The sequence below is a fragment of the Scyliorhinus canicula genome, chromosome 1, assembly GCF_902713615.1.
Source record: "Scyliorhinus canicula chromosome 1, sScyCan1.1, whole genome shotgun sequence".
NCBI lineage: Eukaryota > Metazoa > Chordata > Chondrichthyes > Carcharhiniformes > Scyliorhinidae > Scyliorhinus > Scyliorhinus canicula.
In genome coordinates, this window is record NC_052146.1 from 167,433,378 (window position 1) to 167,450,185 (window position 16,808).

Below are 16,808 nucleotides of genomic sequence, written 5' to 3' on the forward strand. Positions count from 1 at the left end.
GTATTGAATCTTGCGAGGCATTGTGAGCAGCTAGATTCCGGGAGCGGGGTCTCCCGGCTTTCAACGGCCATGGCTGCGCCACGGTGAGTGCTTCCTGGCGCAGCATTGCTGGAAGATCGCGCCCTCTGTGTCACATTTGATCTTGAAGAGCCTCCAATCTCATTTGAATGCATTACTGAGGCTGTCTATTCATCTCCATAATATCACCCAACCTGGCCGTCTCAGCTCATTTGCTGCTGAAAACCCTCATTCAGGCTTTTGCTGCGTCTCCACTTCCAATGCCCAACTGGCTGGTCCTGCCATATTCGGCCCTCAAGGTAGAATGAATGTTATCAAAAACTGCACTGCCTGTATCTCAGTCCTGTTTTCCTATCACTTTGTGTGCACTAACCGAGATTGGCTCTTGGCCAAGCAACATTTTACAATTCTCAGCATTGTTTCCAATCCCTCTATAAGCTCACCCCTCCATATCTTTGGAATCGCCTCCAGTCACACAACCTTCTGCAATATCTGCATTCCTCTAATTCTGGCCTTTATAGTCTCCGATTGTAATTGGTACACTATTTGTGGCCCCACCTTCAGTTGTGTCGGTCTTAAGGCGCTGGAATTTCCTCCCTAACCTTCTCTAACTTGCTTTCCTCCTTTAAAACCTCTTTAAACCAGATTTTGCTCATCTGACCTAATATCTACTTTAGTGACTGGGTGTCACATTTAATACATTGTTATTGTTGTTTAAAGTAATTGGGGCGTACTGGATGGGGAAAAGGGGGCTGACATATAGGTAGGTGCATTGGGACTATTAGGGCCAAGGAAGGTGACTGAATGAGAGGAACGGAAAAAGCAGTGTTGGGCAAGGGGAGGTACTTGCTTGGCAGGCATCAATTGTTGCAAAGCTCTACTGCAGTGTCTTTACCTGCACACGAAATCCATGGTAAAAAGACACAGAGCCAAAACAGCACAATGCACATAGAGAGGACTGCCTGGAATGAGTCGTCAAGCAGTCCTGAAACCAGCGGTTCACAAGAAATGAGAGTGGAAGAATGGATCTGAAAAAAAAAGGAAAAGCAATATAAATGTATCAAAACACTCATATAAACAGTCACTTTAAGGCAATATGGCAACATATGGGTAATCTAATGGTGTGAGGGATTCTCTGCCTGCAATATATCAAACATTCAAACAGCATTATTCACTCGAATCCCTTTGGATTCCTGATCCCCTAAAAAAGATTGCTGCAAGACCACAGGTGGACCTTTGATCTATCGTAAGACTTGTTACAATACCATGGCTAGTTCACAGTCGATTCCAGCCCCGCGTGCTCTGGAGTCACGACACAAGTATTGGGTGGCACGGTCGCACAGTGGTTCGTACTGATGCTTCACAGCGTCAGGGTCCCAGGTTCAATTTTCAGCTTGGGTCACTGTCTGTAGGGAGTCTGCACGTTCTCCCTGTGTCTGCGTCGGTTTCCTCCGGGTGCTCCAGTTTCCTCCCACAAGACCCGAAAGACGTGCTGTTAGGTGAATTGGGCATTCTGAATTCTCCCTCTGTGTACCCGAACAGGCGCCGGAACGTGGTGACTAGTGACTAGTAACTTCATTGCAGTGTTAATGTAAGCCTACTTGAACATCGAACATAGAACATTACAGCGCAGTACAGGCCCTTCGGCCCTCGATGTTGCGCCGATCTGTGAAACCCCTCTAACGCCCATCTACACTATTCCCTTATCGTCCATATGCCTATCCAATGACCATTTGAATGCCCTTAGTGTTGGCGAGTCCACTACTGTTGCACGCAGGGCATATCACGCCCTTACTACTCTGAGTAAAGAATCCCACTGACATCTGTCCTACATCTATCTCCCCTCAATTTAAAGCTATGTCCCCTCGTGCTAGACATCACCATCCGAGGAAAAAGGCTCTCACTGTCCACCCTATCTAATCTGATCATCTTGTATGCCTCAATTAAGTCACCTCTTAACCTTCTTCTCTCTAACGAAAACAGCCTCAAGTCCCTCAGCCTTTCCTCATGAGATCTTCCCTCCATACCAGGCAACATCCTGGTAAATCTCCTCTGCACCCTTTCCAATGCTTCCACATCCTTCCAATAATGCGGCAACCACTACACGCAATACTCCAAATGCGGCCGCACCAGAGTTTTGTACAACTGCAACATGACCTCATGGCTCCGAAACTCAATCCCTCTACCAATAAAAGCTAACACACCGAACGCCTTCTTAACAACCCTCTCACCTGGGTGGCAACTTTCAGGGATCTATGTACATGGACACCGAGATCTCTCTGCTCAGGCCACACTACCAGATCTTCCCATTGCCCAGTACCTCTGTCGTCCTGTTATTCCTTCCAAAATGATCACTCACAACTTTTCTGCATGAACTCCATTTGCCACCTCTCAGCCCAGCTCTGCAGCTTATGCTATGTCCCTCTGTACTTGTAACATCCTTCCGCACTGTCCACAACTCCACCGACTTTAATGGCATCTGCAAATTTACTCACCCATCCTTCTAACGCCCTAACCCAGGGTCATTATAAAAAATGACAAACAGCAGTGCCCCAAAACAGTCCTTGTGGTACACCACTAGTAACTGGACTCCAGTCTGAACATTTCTCATCACCATCTTCTTCCAGCTAGCCAATTGTCTGATCCAAACTGCTAAATCACCCTGAATCCCATGCCTCCTATTTTCTGCAATAGCCTACCGTGGGGGAACCTTATCAACACTTTACTGAAATCCATATACACCACATAAACTTGCTTTAAACCCTCATCCACCTGTTTGGATCACCTCCTCAGAGAACTCATAAGGTTTGTGAGGCACGACCTACCCTTCACAAAACCATGTTGACTATCTCTAATCAAATTATTCCTTTCCAGATGATTATACATCTTATAAACCTTTCCAAGACTTTTCCCACAACAGAAGTAAGGCTCACTGGTCTATGGTTACCGAGGTTGTCTCTACTCCCCTTCTTGAACAAGAGGACAACATTTGCTATCCTCCAGTCTTCTGGCACTATTCCTGTAGGCAAAGATGACTTAAAAATCAAAGCCAAAGGTTCAGCAATCTCCTCCCTAGCTTCCCAGAGAATCCTAGGATAAATCCCATCTGGCCCAGGGGACTTAGCAATTCTGGAAAGTGTTAAAATAGATAACACCTCCTCCTTATGAACCTCAGCCCTTCTAGTCTAGTAGACTGAATCTCAGTATTCTCCTCGACAACATAAATGGGTGACAATAAAGATTATAATTACAACCAATTATTCTGCGAGGAATATTTTGGTCCTTGGCTGTTCAATAATTACAGTCACCAGGTTTATGAGTTTAACACAATTCGTGTTTCTCTACAACAAGAACAATAAGATAAGCAGTAAATACAACTGGTTAACTTATCATTGAACTCCTGATTCCCACTTTAACAGCCCCCACCATCTACCCACACACAAATAGTGGGGGTAGGGAGGGGAACAATCAGGATGAAAGTCAAAAGATAAGAGTCTTTTCTTCAAATGGTGTTCTTTTTTTTTTTTAAAAGCAGTTGTTTCAATCCCAGCTTTCAATTTTTACAGTTTTTACTGTGAATTACTTCAGGTATTTGTGGTTTCAGAAATAAACACTTACAATCTCTCTGGAGAAAACGTAGATCCTTGTCTTTGTGTACATAGAAACATAGTACACCCTGTGATGAATTTCCTGTAGAATGATTCAGTCAGGTTTTCCGTGGCTTCAAGAATGCAGTAATCATAGCTTTTAGCCATAAGACCATAAGACATAGGAGCCTCGGCCCATCTAGTCTGCTTCGCCATTCAATCATGGCTGATATTTTCTCATCCCCATTCTCTTGCCTTGTCCCCATAACCCCTGATACGTTATTAATCAAAAACCTATCTATCTCTGTCTTAAAGCCGCTTTCTGAAGTTACATTACTCACAGGAAACTTTGCTTTCAGTTTGTGGTTTGCCTTCAGGCCACTGTAGTCTCAGGAGAAGAATACCCAGAGGCTTTCTGGAGAGAGAGTCAGCCCTCACAGTGGCTTTCAGGAGAGAATCTGCTAGATCTTTCTGGAGAGAGTTAGCTGGAACCCTTCACCAGGATGCGAGAATCAAAACTGAAACCAAACTGGAACATCGGGTCTGAAAAGCATTCCAGTGTAACAATATCCAATTAATACCTATCACTGGGCAGAGCACAGCCTTTTGGGCCAATTAATTGGCCTCCAGCCAAATCAATCAAACCGAGTACCAACCCATCTCTGACATTGATGTCAGCCAGTCTGTATCTCCAGTTTTAACCAGCACAGCCTTTTGGATTCTTCTGTTTGAATTAAAGGTACAGGCTACTTGCCTTAAAGTGACATTTCCATTAATCATCCATGGATCAAAATAATAACAGCAAAATAAAAGAAAGGGGAAATAGGGAAATAAACAGGAAGGATCCTTAGACTGTCTGCAGACAGTAGCTCTTGATCTCACTGGATGTTGCACCATTTCTGCATTGTGTGCAGGAATGACAGCTTTATTTGTACGAAGGAATATAAATCAGTTTATGTATTTTAAAACAAGGAAGTTAGTTAATAAGGTTGCTTGAATAATTTCATGAATTCCAGTGCGACTTAAAGAAACATTGGTCAACATTTAGCGAAGGGAGAGGCAAATAAATAAACTTCTACCAAAAATAAGGCCAAATAAGTTCAGTCTCTGTTGCTTCCCTTGGTCAGCTGCTGAGTTGCGTAAGAAGGGTATTTGATCACAATGGTTGTCAAGACATAAAATGGAGAGTAAAGAAAGCTCAGATTCAACGAATAAAGAAAAAGTTGCCAAAGATAAATTGGCTAGCATAAACCAAGTGAAAATGCTTTGTGTGAGCTCAGAATAAATTTGTAAAAGACTCAGACCTTGTTAAGTATTGATTTGAACTCAAATAAAAGGCAGAAAGGAGAGCGTGTAAAAATCTGTAGCCATTGCTTTGTGAGAGAACTGGAAAAGGAAAATCATTTCAATTTAGAAAACAAGAGGTCCCATGCCAAGAAGTACAACATTTAAGTAGTGCTGACACATACCGTTATAAAGCAGTAACAAAGGCAGTAGAATGGACATCCATTTCTGTTCAATTGCCCAATCTTTCATTGAAAATTTCCTCAAAGAGTGAGCGAACAAGCACTGTGAAATCAAAAAAAGTATTTTTCAGGCACAAGAACATTTCAATCAACCTGATCATAAACGTAGGAGTAAAACATCACTGTCAGGAAACAAAATTTATTCAAGTTTCAACTTTTAACACCAATCTGTACTCCTGTTCACTTTCCATTTACCAATGGTTCTCCTATGGCGTTGTGCACAGTTGACAAGGCATTGAGGGCCAGTATTATGCAGCAAGTAGACTTCTTAAAAACCCTAGGGAGACTGAGGTGGGCAAGGGCGGGAGTCACAGAAATCAGATTGCCAAGAGAACTTCTGCAAGTGGAGTGTCAAAGTGGGTGGCAAATGTTCAGGTAGTCTGGGAGGTTGCCAGGCCTGGCTCTTGGTTGAGGAGTCTGGACTGAGTAAATTACTCCTCCCATTGGTAAAAGGATCAAGAACCAGAAGGCATAGATTTAAAGTAAAGAGAATATAAAAGTGAAGCGATAGTGACATGAGAAATTCCTTTTTGACGTGAATGGTTGGGATCCGGAATACAGTATCTCGGAGTGGTGGTGGAAGCAGTATCATTGGGGCCAAGTATAACAAAATTCGGCAGGAGATAGGCAATGTGGATTGGGAGCAGCTGTTTAAGGGTAAATCCACATTTGAAATGTGGGAGTCTTTTAAGGAAAGGTTGATTGGAGTGCAGGACAGAAATGTTCCTGTGAAAATAAGGGATAGAAACGGCAAGATTAGGGAACCATGGATGACAGGTGGAATTGTGAGACCAGCTAAGATGAAAAAGGAAGCATACATAAGATCTAGGCACTTAAAACTGATCAAGCTTTGGAGGAATATCGGGAAAGTAGGACAAATCTCAAACGCGCAATAAAGAGGGCTAAAAAGGGTCATGAAATATCTTTGGCTAACAGGGTTAAGAAAAATCCCAAAGCCTTTTATTCGTATATCAGGAGCAAGAGAGTAACTAGAGAAAGGATTGGGACATTCAAAGACAAAAGAAGGAATTTAAGCGTGGAGTCAGAGGAATTGGGTGAGATTCTTAATGAGTACTTTGCATCGGTATTCACTAAGGAAAGGGACATGACGGATGTTGAGGCTAGGGATGGATGTTTAAATACTCTAGGTCAAGTCGTCATAAGAAAGGGAGAAGTTTTGGGTATTCTAAAAGGCATTAAGGTGGACAAGTCCCAAGGTCCGGATGGGATCTATCCCAGGTTACTGAGGGAAGCGAGCGAGTGAAATTGCTGGGGCCTTAACAGATATCTTTGCAGCATCCTTGAGCATGGGTGAGGTCCCGGAGGACTGGAGAATTGCTAATGTTTTCCCTTTGTTTAAGAAAGGTAGGTCAACCAATATGGTCAATGAAGGGTCCTGGGGGAAAATTGATGTACAGAGAGACCTGTGAGCTTGACATCAGTGGTAGGCAAACTGTTGGAGAGATACTGAGGGATAGGATCTATTCCCATTTGGAAGAAAATAGACTTATCAGTGATAGGCAGCATGGGTTTTGTGCAGGGAAGGTCATGTCTTACAAACCTAATAGAATCTTTGAGGAAGTGACAACGTTAATTGATGAGGGATGGCTGTAGATTGCAATATACATGGACTTCAGTAAGGCGTTTGATAAGTTTCCCATGGCAGGTTGATGGAAAAAGTGAAGTCGTATGGGGTCAGGGTGTACTAGCTAGATGGATAAAGAACATGGCTGGGCAACAGGAGACAGAGAGTAGTGGTGGAAGGAGTGTCTCAAATGGAGAAAGGTGACTAGTGGTGTTCAACGGGGATCTGTGCTCGGACCGCTGTTGTTTGTGATATACATAAATGATCTGGGCGAAGGTATAGGTTGTCTGATTAGCAAGTATGCAGAATGATACGAAGATTGGTGGATTGCAGGGCGAGGAGGACTGTCAGAGAATATAGCAAAATATAGATAGATTGGAGAGTTGGGCGAGAAATGGCAGATGGAGTTCAATCCAAGCAAATGCGAGGTGATGCATTTTGGAAGATCTAATTCAAGAGCCGACTATACGGTCAATGGAAGAGTCCTGGGGAAAATTGATGTTTAAGGAGATCTGGGAGTTCAGGTCCATTGTACCATGAAGGTGGCAACGCAGGTCGATAGAGTGGTCAAGAAGGCATACAGCATGCTTGCCTTCATCGGACGGGGTATTGAGTACAAGAGTTGACAGGTCATGTTACAGTTGTATAGGACTTTGGTTTGGCCACATTTGGAATACTGCGGGCAGTTCTGGTCGCCACATTACCAGAAGGATGTGGATGCTTCGAGAGGGTGCAGAGGAGGTTCACCAGGATGTTGCCTGGTATGGAGGGTGCTAGCTATGAAGAAGTTGAGTAGATTAGGATTGTTTTCGTTGGAAAGACGGAGGTTGAGGGGGGACCTGATTGAGGTCTACAAAATTATGAGAAGTATGGACAGGGTGGATAGCAACAAGCTTTTTCCAAGAGTGGGGGTGTCAATTACAAGGGGTCATAATTTCAAGGTGAGAGTGGGAAAGTTTAAGGGAGATGTGCGTGGAAAGTTTTTTACACATAGGATGGTGGGTGCCTGGAAACACTTTGCCAGCGGAGGTGTGTAGAGGCGGGCATGATAGCATCATTTAAGATGCATTTAGACAGATATATGAACGGGCGGGGAACAGAGGGAGGTAGATCCTTGGAAAATAGGCGACAGGCTTAGATAAAGGATCTGGATCGGCGCAGGCTGCGAGGGCCGAAGGGCCTGTTCCTGTGCTGTAATTTTCTTTGTTCTTGTTCAAAAGGAATTGATGACTTCCGGTGGCGGCCATGGAGTAGGAAGTCGCACGTTTGGTAGCTCCCGCTTGTGACGGAACATTTGGATCATTTTTTTAAAAATTTTATCGGAATAATCGGTGGAGTAAGACAGTGGGGAGAAATTCCCCACCAATATATGGAGCAATAGACTAAAAGTGTCCTTACAAGGAGACATAGTCAAGCAAAGAAGGCGCTTGCCAGGTTTAATAGAGCAAACTCTGCCTTCTTCAAGAAGGGGTAAAGTTCGGGATGTTAAGACAGCACGGTGGCGCAGTGGGTTAGCCCTGCTGCCTCACGGCGCGAGGTCCCAAGTTCGATCCCGGCTCTGGGTCACTGTCCGTGTGGAGTTTGCACATTCGCCCCATGTTTGCATGGGTTTCGCTCCCACAACCCAAAGGGTGTGCAGGTTAGGTTGATTGGCCACGCTAAATTGCCCCTTAATTGGAAAAAATGAATTGGGTACTCTAAATTCATTAAAAAAAAGTAAAAACAAATAAAAAGCTCGGGATGTTATATCCAGCATGTCTGCGGGTCACTTTTGAGGGTCAGGAACTTTACTTGGAATGGCCGGGCAAAGCGATGAACCTTTTCTGGGACAAAAGGCTGGCAGGGGTCTAACGACACTGAACCTTGGGGGGGGGGGGCATTGCGGGGTCGATTTGGTTTGAAGTTATTTATTGAGGTTTTGGATATCAGTGCTCTCTGCAACAAAGGATTATTCTTGTTTTTTTGTACGTCCAAGTTGGGGGGGGGGGGGGGGGGGGAGAGAGGAAGGGGAGAGATAGGATGTCTGGCGCCCATGGGCAGGAGCTACCCAGGCTAGTACCAGGCTAGCTAGGTTAGCAACTCACGGAAGGCATGTAGTGGATGAGCAGATGAGAGCTTGTTATGGGGGCATTTGAGGCCAGGGAGAATTGTGTCAGACGCGGGGGCAGGTAAATCATGGTGAGTGGGAAGCTTGAGGGATGCGGTTGGTACTTGTGAATATATGTTGCACCAAATTGGGATGATCATGGGGGAGATTTTTAATACGGTCACTGACTCAGAGTTAGACGGTCAAAGTCTAGGCGGGGGCGGTGGTGCCAGCGTAGCGGAAGGAGCTAAAGGGGTTCATGGAGCAGATGCTGGGGGGGGGGGGGGGGGGGGGGGGAGGTGGATCCATGGAGGTTTGGCGGCCAAGAGTGAAGGAGTTTTTCTTTTTTTTTCTCCCATGCTCCCCATGTACCAAAGTATATTCTCGGATCGTACTTTATCATGAACAGGGCATAACTGGCGGAGTGGTTGACAGCGAGTATTCGGCAATCGCTGTGTTAGACACCATGCCCCACATTGGGTGGATTTACGGGTGAGTAAGGAGAGAGGGCAGTGCCCGCTATGGAGGTTGGATGTGGGACTATTAGCAAATGAGGGGTGTGCGGCGGGTGAGCAAGTCCATCCAGAACTGTTGGAAATAAATGACACGGGGGACATCTCGGCAGCAACGGTGTGGGAAGCGCTGAAGGCAGTAGTTAGGGGGGAGTTAATCTCGATACGGGCCCATAGAGAAAAGATGGAATGAGCAGAGATGGATAGGCTGGTTGTGGGAGATAGTCTAGGTAAGGGGTGGGCAAACTTTTCCGTGCAAGGGCCACATTCAGAAATTCACAATTTTAATTGGCCGCATAGTATATTAAATAAAATAATTAATATTTTAAATAGCCAAAATAAAAGGCCTTTAAAGAAAAAAAGCACATTTATTTAAAAAACAAAGTAACTCAGTAAGTAACAGAACAATGGCAATGAGAATGATGCATCTGACTGCAGTCATTTACCAGTTTGTTGAAATCAGGTGTCAAGTTGCTTGTGCTGATCCTTAACACTGACAGAAGCACAGCCTGGCCGAGTCAACGATAAAAACGCGCGTAGTGGGGTGGATGAGTGGGGCTGCCTTATTGGTCTGTTTAGTTGGGTGTGCGACCAATAGGAGTCCAGGTTACAAACAATAAGAGACAGTCCCACTCATCCACCCCACTAAGCGCGTTTTTATGTGTATTATTGAATAAGCGCATTTACTTCAGCGGCTTTTCCCCGGCGGCTTTTCAAAAATGCCGGTTATGATTCCGGGCACCTCATTGGCGGGCCGCATAAAAACCTTTGTCGGGCCGCATGCGGCCCACGGGCCGTAGTTTGCCCACCCCTGGTCTAGGTGGATAGGAGATATTCGGAGGCCCCGGAGGCGGGGCTACTGAGGCGGAGGCTACAGATGGACTTTGGGCTGTTATCTACAGGGAAGGCAGTGGAGCAATTGAGGAAGGCGAAGGGACCGGTATATGGGTATGGGGAGAAGACCAGTAGGATGCTAGCACATCAGCTGAGGAAAAGGGAGGCAGCCAGGGAGATAGGGGGAGTAAAGAAAAGAAGTGGGAACTGAATCTTGGACCCAGTAGGGGTGAATGGGGGTGTTTCATGAGTTTTACACCAAGCTATGTGAGTCGGAAACCCCGGTTGGGTTGGAGGGGATGAGGTCAGTACCTGGGTCAGTTGAAGTTCCCGAAGGTGGAGGAAGGACTGGTGGAAGGGTTAAAATTGAGGAAATAATGGAGGAGCTGGAGGCCATGCAGTCGGTTAAGGTCCCGGGACCGGACGGCTAGCCAGTGGAATTTTACAAGAAGTTCTCGGAGATGTTGGGCCCTCTGCTGGTGAGGGCATTTAATGAGGCAAGGGAGCAGGGTTTCCTTCCCCCGATAATTTCACAGGCCTCGATCACATTGATTTGAAGCGGGAGTAGGACCCTGAGCAATGCGGGTCATACAGATCAATCTCATTTAAACTGTTGACTAAAATGTTGGCCACAAGGATAGAGGACTGTGTTCCCGAGGTGATCGGGGAGGACCAGACAGGGTTTGTTAAGGGCTGGCAGCTAACAGCCAATGTTAGAAGGCTCCTAATTCGTGTATCAATTGAATATGGGGAAAAGGGAGATGTTTCGCGATCCATTCAAGGGGGCAAGAGAGGAGAATGGGAGAGCTTGCCGTTTAGAGTGGTGGGAAGGAGATTTCGATTTCGGGTAATCCAGGTGACACAGGAATGGGAGATTGCACAAGCTAAACTTGTCCCGGTTTGTAGAGCAAATGAAGGAGGACTTTATGAGATGAGACATGCTCCCGCTGTCACTGGCGGGGAGGGTACAGACCATGAAAATGACGGTCCTCCCCAAATTTCTGTTCGTTTTTCAGTGCCTCCCCATCTTCATCCCAAGGGCCTTTTTTAAACGGGTAAATAGGGTGATTTCAGGCTTTGTTTAGGCGGGTAAAACTCTGTGAATGAAGAAAGTGTAGCCGGGGGGAGGGTGGGTTGGTGCTGCCGAAACTTTGTAACTACTACGTGCGGCAGATATAGCCATGATTAGGAAGTGGGTAGTGGGGGCGGGGGGCGGTGCGGGAGCGTCGAGAGGCGGCATCGTGTAAGGACACGAATCTGGGCCCACTGATAACAGCACTTCGGCCATTCCCGCTGGCCCAGTACTCCACAAGTGCGGCCCTGAGAGTCTGGGGGCAGTGGAGGAAATAAAGGAGAGTGGAGGGAGCATCGGTCTGGGCCCCAATTTACAATAGCCATCGGTTTGCACCGGGAAGGCTGGATGGAGGGTTTTGAACACAGCAGCGAGGAGGGATCAAGAGGATGGGAGATTTATTTATAGATGGGAGCTTCCCTGTTTGAAGGATTTGGAGGAGAAATTTGAACTGCCAGCAGAGAATGGATTCAGGTATCTGCAGGTACGGGATTTTTTGAGAAGGCAGGTTCCGACCTTTCCACTCCTGCCACCACCGGGGATACAGGACAGGGTAGTTTCCAGAACGGGGGTGGGAGAGGGGAAGGCATCGGATATCTACAAAGAGCTTATGGAGTCGGAGGAAACTCAGATACAGGAGCTAAAGGGCAAGTGGGAAGATGAGCCAGTGGGAGAGATAGAACGAAAAATGAAATGAAATGAAAATCGCTTATTGTCACGAGTAGGCTTCAATGAAGTTACTGCGAAAAGCCCCTAGTCGCCACATTCCGGCGCCTGTCCCAGGGAGGCTGGTACGGGCGGTGTTGTGGGCGGATGCCTTTGGTAGAGTTAAGACATCCTCATCATGTGCCAAGCTCAGCCTGATACAATTTAAGGTAGTCCACCGGGCACACATGACGGTGGCCCGGATGAACAAGTTTTTTTGGGATAGAGGACAGGTGTGCGAGGTGCGTGGGAGGGACCGCAAATCATGTACACATGTTTGGGCATACCAGAAGCATAGAGGATTTTGGCAGGGTTCGCTGATGTCGTGTCCATTGTACTTAAAACAGAGTGGTGCCGAGTCCAGACGGTGGCGATCTTCGGAGTGTCAGAAAAGCCGGGAGTTCAGGGGGCGAGTGAGGCTGACGTTTTGGCCTCGTCTCCCTGGTAGCCCGGAGATGGATAGTTTTAATGTGGAGGGACTCAAAGCCGCCGGAATCAGAGACCTGGGTTAGCGACATGACTGGGTTTCTCAGTCTTGAGAAAATAAAGTTCGCCCTAAGAGGGTCAATGTTAGGGTTAATCTGGAAGTGGCAGCCGTTTGTCGACTTTTTGGGGGAAAATTAAATGTCAGCAGAAATCTAGGGGGGGGGAGAGCGGGTTTAACCTACTTTTTCTTTGTTGGGGTGTGAGGAACGTGTCAGGGATTGAAATGTTTTATATACCATGTTTAAATTGTTCTTATTGTTATTATTATAAAAACTATAAATAGCCCAATAAAATGTTTTTTAAAAAAAGGAATTGATATTCTGAAAAGAAAAAAGAATTGCAGGGCTACAAGGAAAAGGCAGGGGAGTGCGACGTGTTATGGGCCAGGGTTTATAAAATTCCAAAGTGTATCGTGGAGTTCACCTGACCTACAACTGTTTATTGATTTTGGCTACAATGAGCCCACGAGCCTGCCTTTCAGATGTTATTCAACAGAGTTCTTTGGTGCTTTTAATCAAAAAACAAGTTTTATTCTACGAATTTAGTTAACATTTGAAAAACACACCTAGTATGCATTTTTATCAACTACAAACAAAAGGACTCCACACAGCTACAGTAATCAATGTATAACCCTTAATGAATTTCCCCTTAACTGTTCCAATTCAATAACAAAATCTAAGTAAAATCAGAAACACCTTTTCAAAGGCGTGGCCCAGCACATGGCATTCTAATTGGTATAAGACTGTTATTGATACTTTATTCCAGTTCTCAAACAGCAGGTTAGAATTCGAAAACAATTATCTCTTTAAAGTTATCAAGCAAACAGCTTTTAAATGAAGATAGCGAAACACTTCTTTCAACCTGTGCAGTTCAAAACTAGTCCAAACGCAAAGCAAAAGTAAAACTCAAAGCCACAGCCCAGCTCCACCCACACAATGACATCACTGAAGCCGTGAGATAAGACAAAATATTTCTTAAAGGGACAAACAGGCTAAATTAATTGATCCATCAGGGAGCCAGCACAGACATGGCTGGGTCAAATAGATTTCTTCTGTGCTGTACCCATTCAATGATTAGGTTGTGGGATATTGAGATAAATAAACATTTGCCTGTGTAAATAGTGCTGGTGCAACCAAAAGTGTTGGCAGCTATTCTGGGGTATATGTTTCGCCTAGATCTGATTTTCAATTAGAAGACCATATCCAGAGGGAAATATATCTTTACGCCAGATTTATTAAATAATCAACAGGGTGACTGGTCATTCCATTTGTTTTTATAAGTCCCATTCTCTGTTCATAACTTTATTGAACTCAGAAGAAAGTATCAGCCTACCGATACATTCTAGGAATTGAGCAACCTGTGATCCCATTTTGGGAGGTATCGTCTGCTAGTGTGACATGCACGCTTGTAGATTTTTGGGTGGAATTTTCTCATATTTCTGAAGAGTGTGGTCGTGGGCGGGATACAGAGCTTGGAACCCACTGGCCCCAACAGCGGCTTCTTCTAATCATTAAGCACATTAAAACTTTTTTTTTTAATTAAAAAAAAAATGACATCATGCTGGCAGAACCCAATCTGCCAGCAACTTAGGTTTAGAAAATAACGCCGCCCCATACAAAAATATTTAAAATAGAAAGGCGTAAAGGCCTGATATTGACATTTAAATTTATTCCAATGGGGATTGAGTGTTCAACTGTGGGATTCCTGTTACATCATAGGTGGGGAGTGGGACCAATCACTGCGGGAAATCACGCTGGCATAGTGTGTTTTGGGAATCCTGTAGGATTTTCCATTTCCGCTTCGATCCCACTCGCTGAAAACTGAAGCAGAAAACTCCTGTAAGAATTGGCACAGTTAGTCAGGCAAGACCAGGTATGAAGTGAATCAGGGGAATGTAGAAGAGACAGGTGCAGACTTTCGCAGTGAAACTTCACAGAATGACTTATTTCATGCAATCCTGGCCAGCCAGCAGAGCCAGTATTCCTTGAATTAATCATTTTTATGAAATAGCTGTTTTTACAGGCAAATTTACTTTGTAACAAAGCAACTTTCTGCAACTTCGAAAAAACATTCTGCAGCATTTGCTAGAGTCAATTAGGCAAAAAAGAGAAATAGATGGTTGACTATGAAACTAGTCAAGGAGATGGATTGAGTTTAATGCTAAAGAGGAAGATGGATAGGTGAAAGGGTTTAGTCAAGGGCATTCCAGAGCTTCGAGCCAGAGCAGAAGTCAAGGGTGAAGTAAAGCGAGAGGGACAGATCAACGAGATTACATTTGGAAGAATTAAGTGTTCTTGGAGGAAGTGGGGAGAGGTTGTCGAGCTGTATCAGATTTGAGACATGAGGGAGAAATGAAACCATGAAACACAAGGAAGACCATTTTAAATTTGAGACAGTGTTATGGGCCAGGATTTAGAAAACTACAGAGTATATCATGGAGTTCACCTGACCTACAACGATCTATTGATTTTGGTTACAATGAGCACAAGAGTCTACCTTTCAGGTGTTATTCAACAGAGGTCTTAGGCGCTTTTAATCAAAAAAACAACTTTATTCTACGAATTTAGTTAACATTTTTACAAACACACACAATAAGCATTTTTATTAACTACAAACATAAATACCCCACACAGCTACAGTAATCTATGTATAACCCTTAATGAATCCCCTCTTTACTGTTTCAATTTAATAATAAGATCCCATAAACAAGAAACTTCTTATCTCTTTTAGTTTATCAAGTAATCTGGAAACCGCTTTTAAAATGCAGATTGAGAATCCCTTCTTTTTCAACTTTTGCTGTCCAAACCAGTTCAAACTCAAAGCGAAAGTAAAACCAATTGCCAGGGCCACAGCCCAGCTCCATCCACACCCTTTACTGAAGCCATGTGATTAGACAAAAACATTGCTTAAAGGGACACTCACATGACAGACAGGACAGCCAATATAGGTTAACATGGACAGGAGAAATAGGTGAGTGTGACTTCTAATGGGATAGAATATGCGTGGCAACCTTTTAGATCACCAGAAAATTTTATAACACTCTGACGTGGGTAAAAGGCCTACTTCTATAATTTATAGAGCAAGGAGGATGGGAGATCTGTCAGAAAAACATTGGAATAGTTCCAATACTGCGGATGCTAGAAATTTTAAATAAAATTAGAAAAAAAAACACAGATTCCGTCTGACCTGTTGAGCATTTACAATGTTTTCTGTTTTTATTGGAATAATTGAATCAAAAGGTGACAAAGTGAGGGAAAAGATGTTCATATGGTCTGAGGCAGCTCAAAAGCAAGTGATGATACACACAGATATTATACTGCAAGTTAAAAATGATGATTCTGCATCAATAAAGCACAAATCAGGACTGTGGTGGAATACTCGCAACTTGTCTGGATGAGCACTGATCCAACAACACTCACAAAATCTAGATACCACCCAGATCAAAGCAACCTGTTTATTTACACTCCATCCATCAACTTAAACATTCACTTTGCTACCAGCACACCGTGACTGCAGTGTGTACCATTCACAAGACGCACTGAAGCAATTTCAAGAAAACTTCCGTGGGGCAAGGTTTAGAGCAGATGCACGAGGCAAGTTTTTTTACACAGAGGATAGTGGGTGCCTGGAACGCACTGCCGGAGGAGGTGGTGTAAGCAGGGACGATGGTGACATTAAAGGGGCATCTAGACAAAAACATGAATAGGGTGGGAATAGAGGGATACGGACCCAGAAAGCGTAGAACATTTTAGTTTAGACAGGCAGCATGGTTGGCACGGTCTTGGAGGGCCGAAGGGCCTGTTCCTGTGCTGTAGAATCTTATCATAGAATTTACAGTCCAGAAGGAGGCCATTCAGCCCATCGAGTCCACACCGGCTCTTGGAAAGAGCACCCTACCCAAGGTCCACACCTCCACCCTATCCCCAGAACCCAGTGACCCCACCCAACACTACGGGCAATTTTGGACACTGAGGGCAATTTAGTATGGCCAATCCACCTAACCCGCACATCTTTGGACTGTGGGAGGAAACCAGAGCACCCGGAGGAAACTCACGCACACACGGGGAGGATGTGCAGACTCCGCACACTGACCCAAGCAGGAATCGAACCTGGGACCCTGGAGCTGTGAAGCAATTGTGCTATCCACAATGCTACCGTGCTGCCCCGCTTTTCTTTGTTCTTTGCAAATCCATAAAGTCACCTATGAAATCAAAAGCAGAGTGTGCACAAGAACACCACCACTTCTAAAGTACCCTTCCAAGATAAATATCATTTCGACATTAAAATATATTGCCATTCCTTCACTACCATGAAACCAAAATCCTGGAACTCCCTGACAACACTACGATAACACCTTCAACATACAGACTACAGTAGTTCATGATTCCTGGTATGGA

General features: G+C 44.7%; 1 protein-coding gene across 1 annotated transcript in view; it reads right to left on the reverse strand.

Annotated features, from left to right (window-relative positions):
- The window catches only part of tmem181 (transmembrane protein 181), a 364,173-nt gene that overhangs the window by 132,696 nt on the left and 214,669 nt on the right, over positions 1 to 16,808 (reverse strand). The window contains 5 exon segments of the mRNA XM_038802279.1: positions 914 to 934; positions 936 to 1,006; positions 1,009 to 1,046; positions 4,136 to 4,148; positions 5,075 to 5,174. Of these exon segments, the coding sequence (XP_038658207.1) occupies positions 914 to 934; positions 936 to 1,006; positions 1,009 to 1,046; positions 4,136 to 4,148; positions 5,075 to 5,174 (243 nt within the window).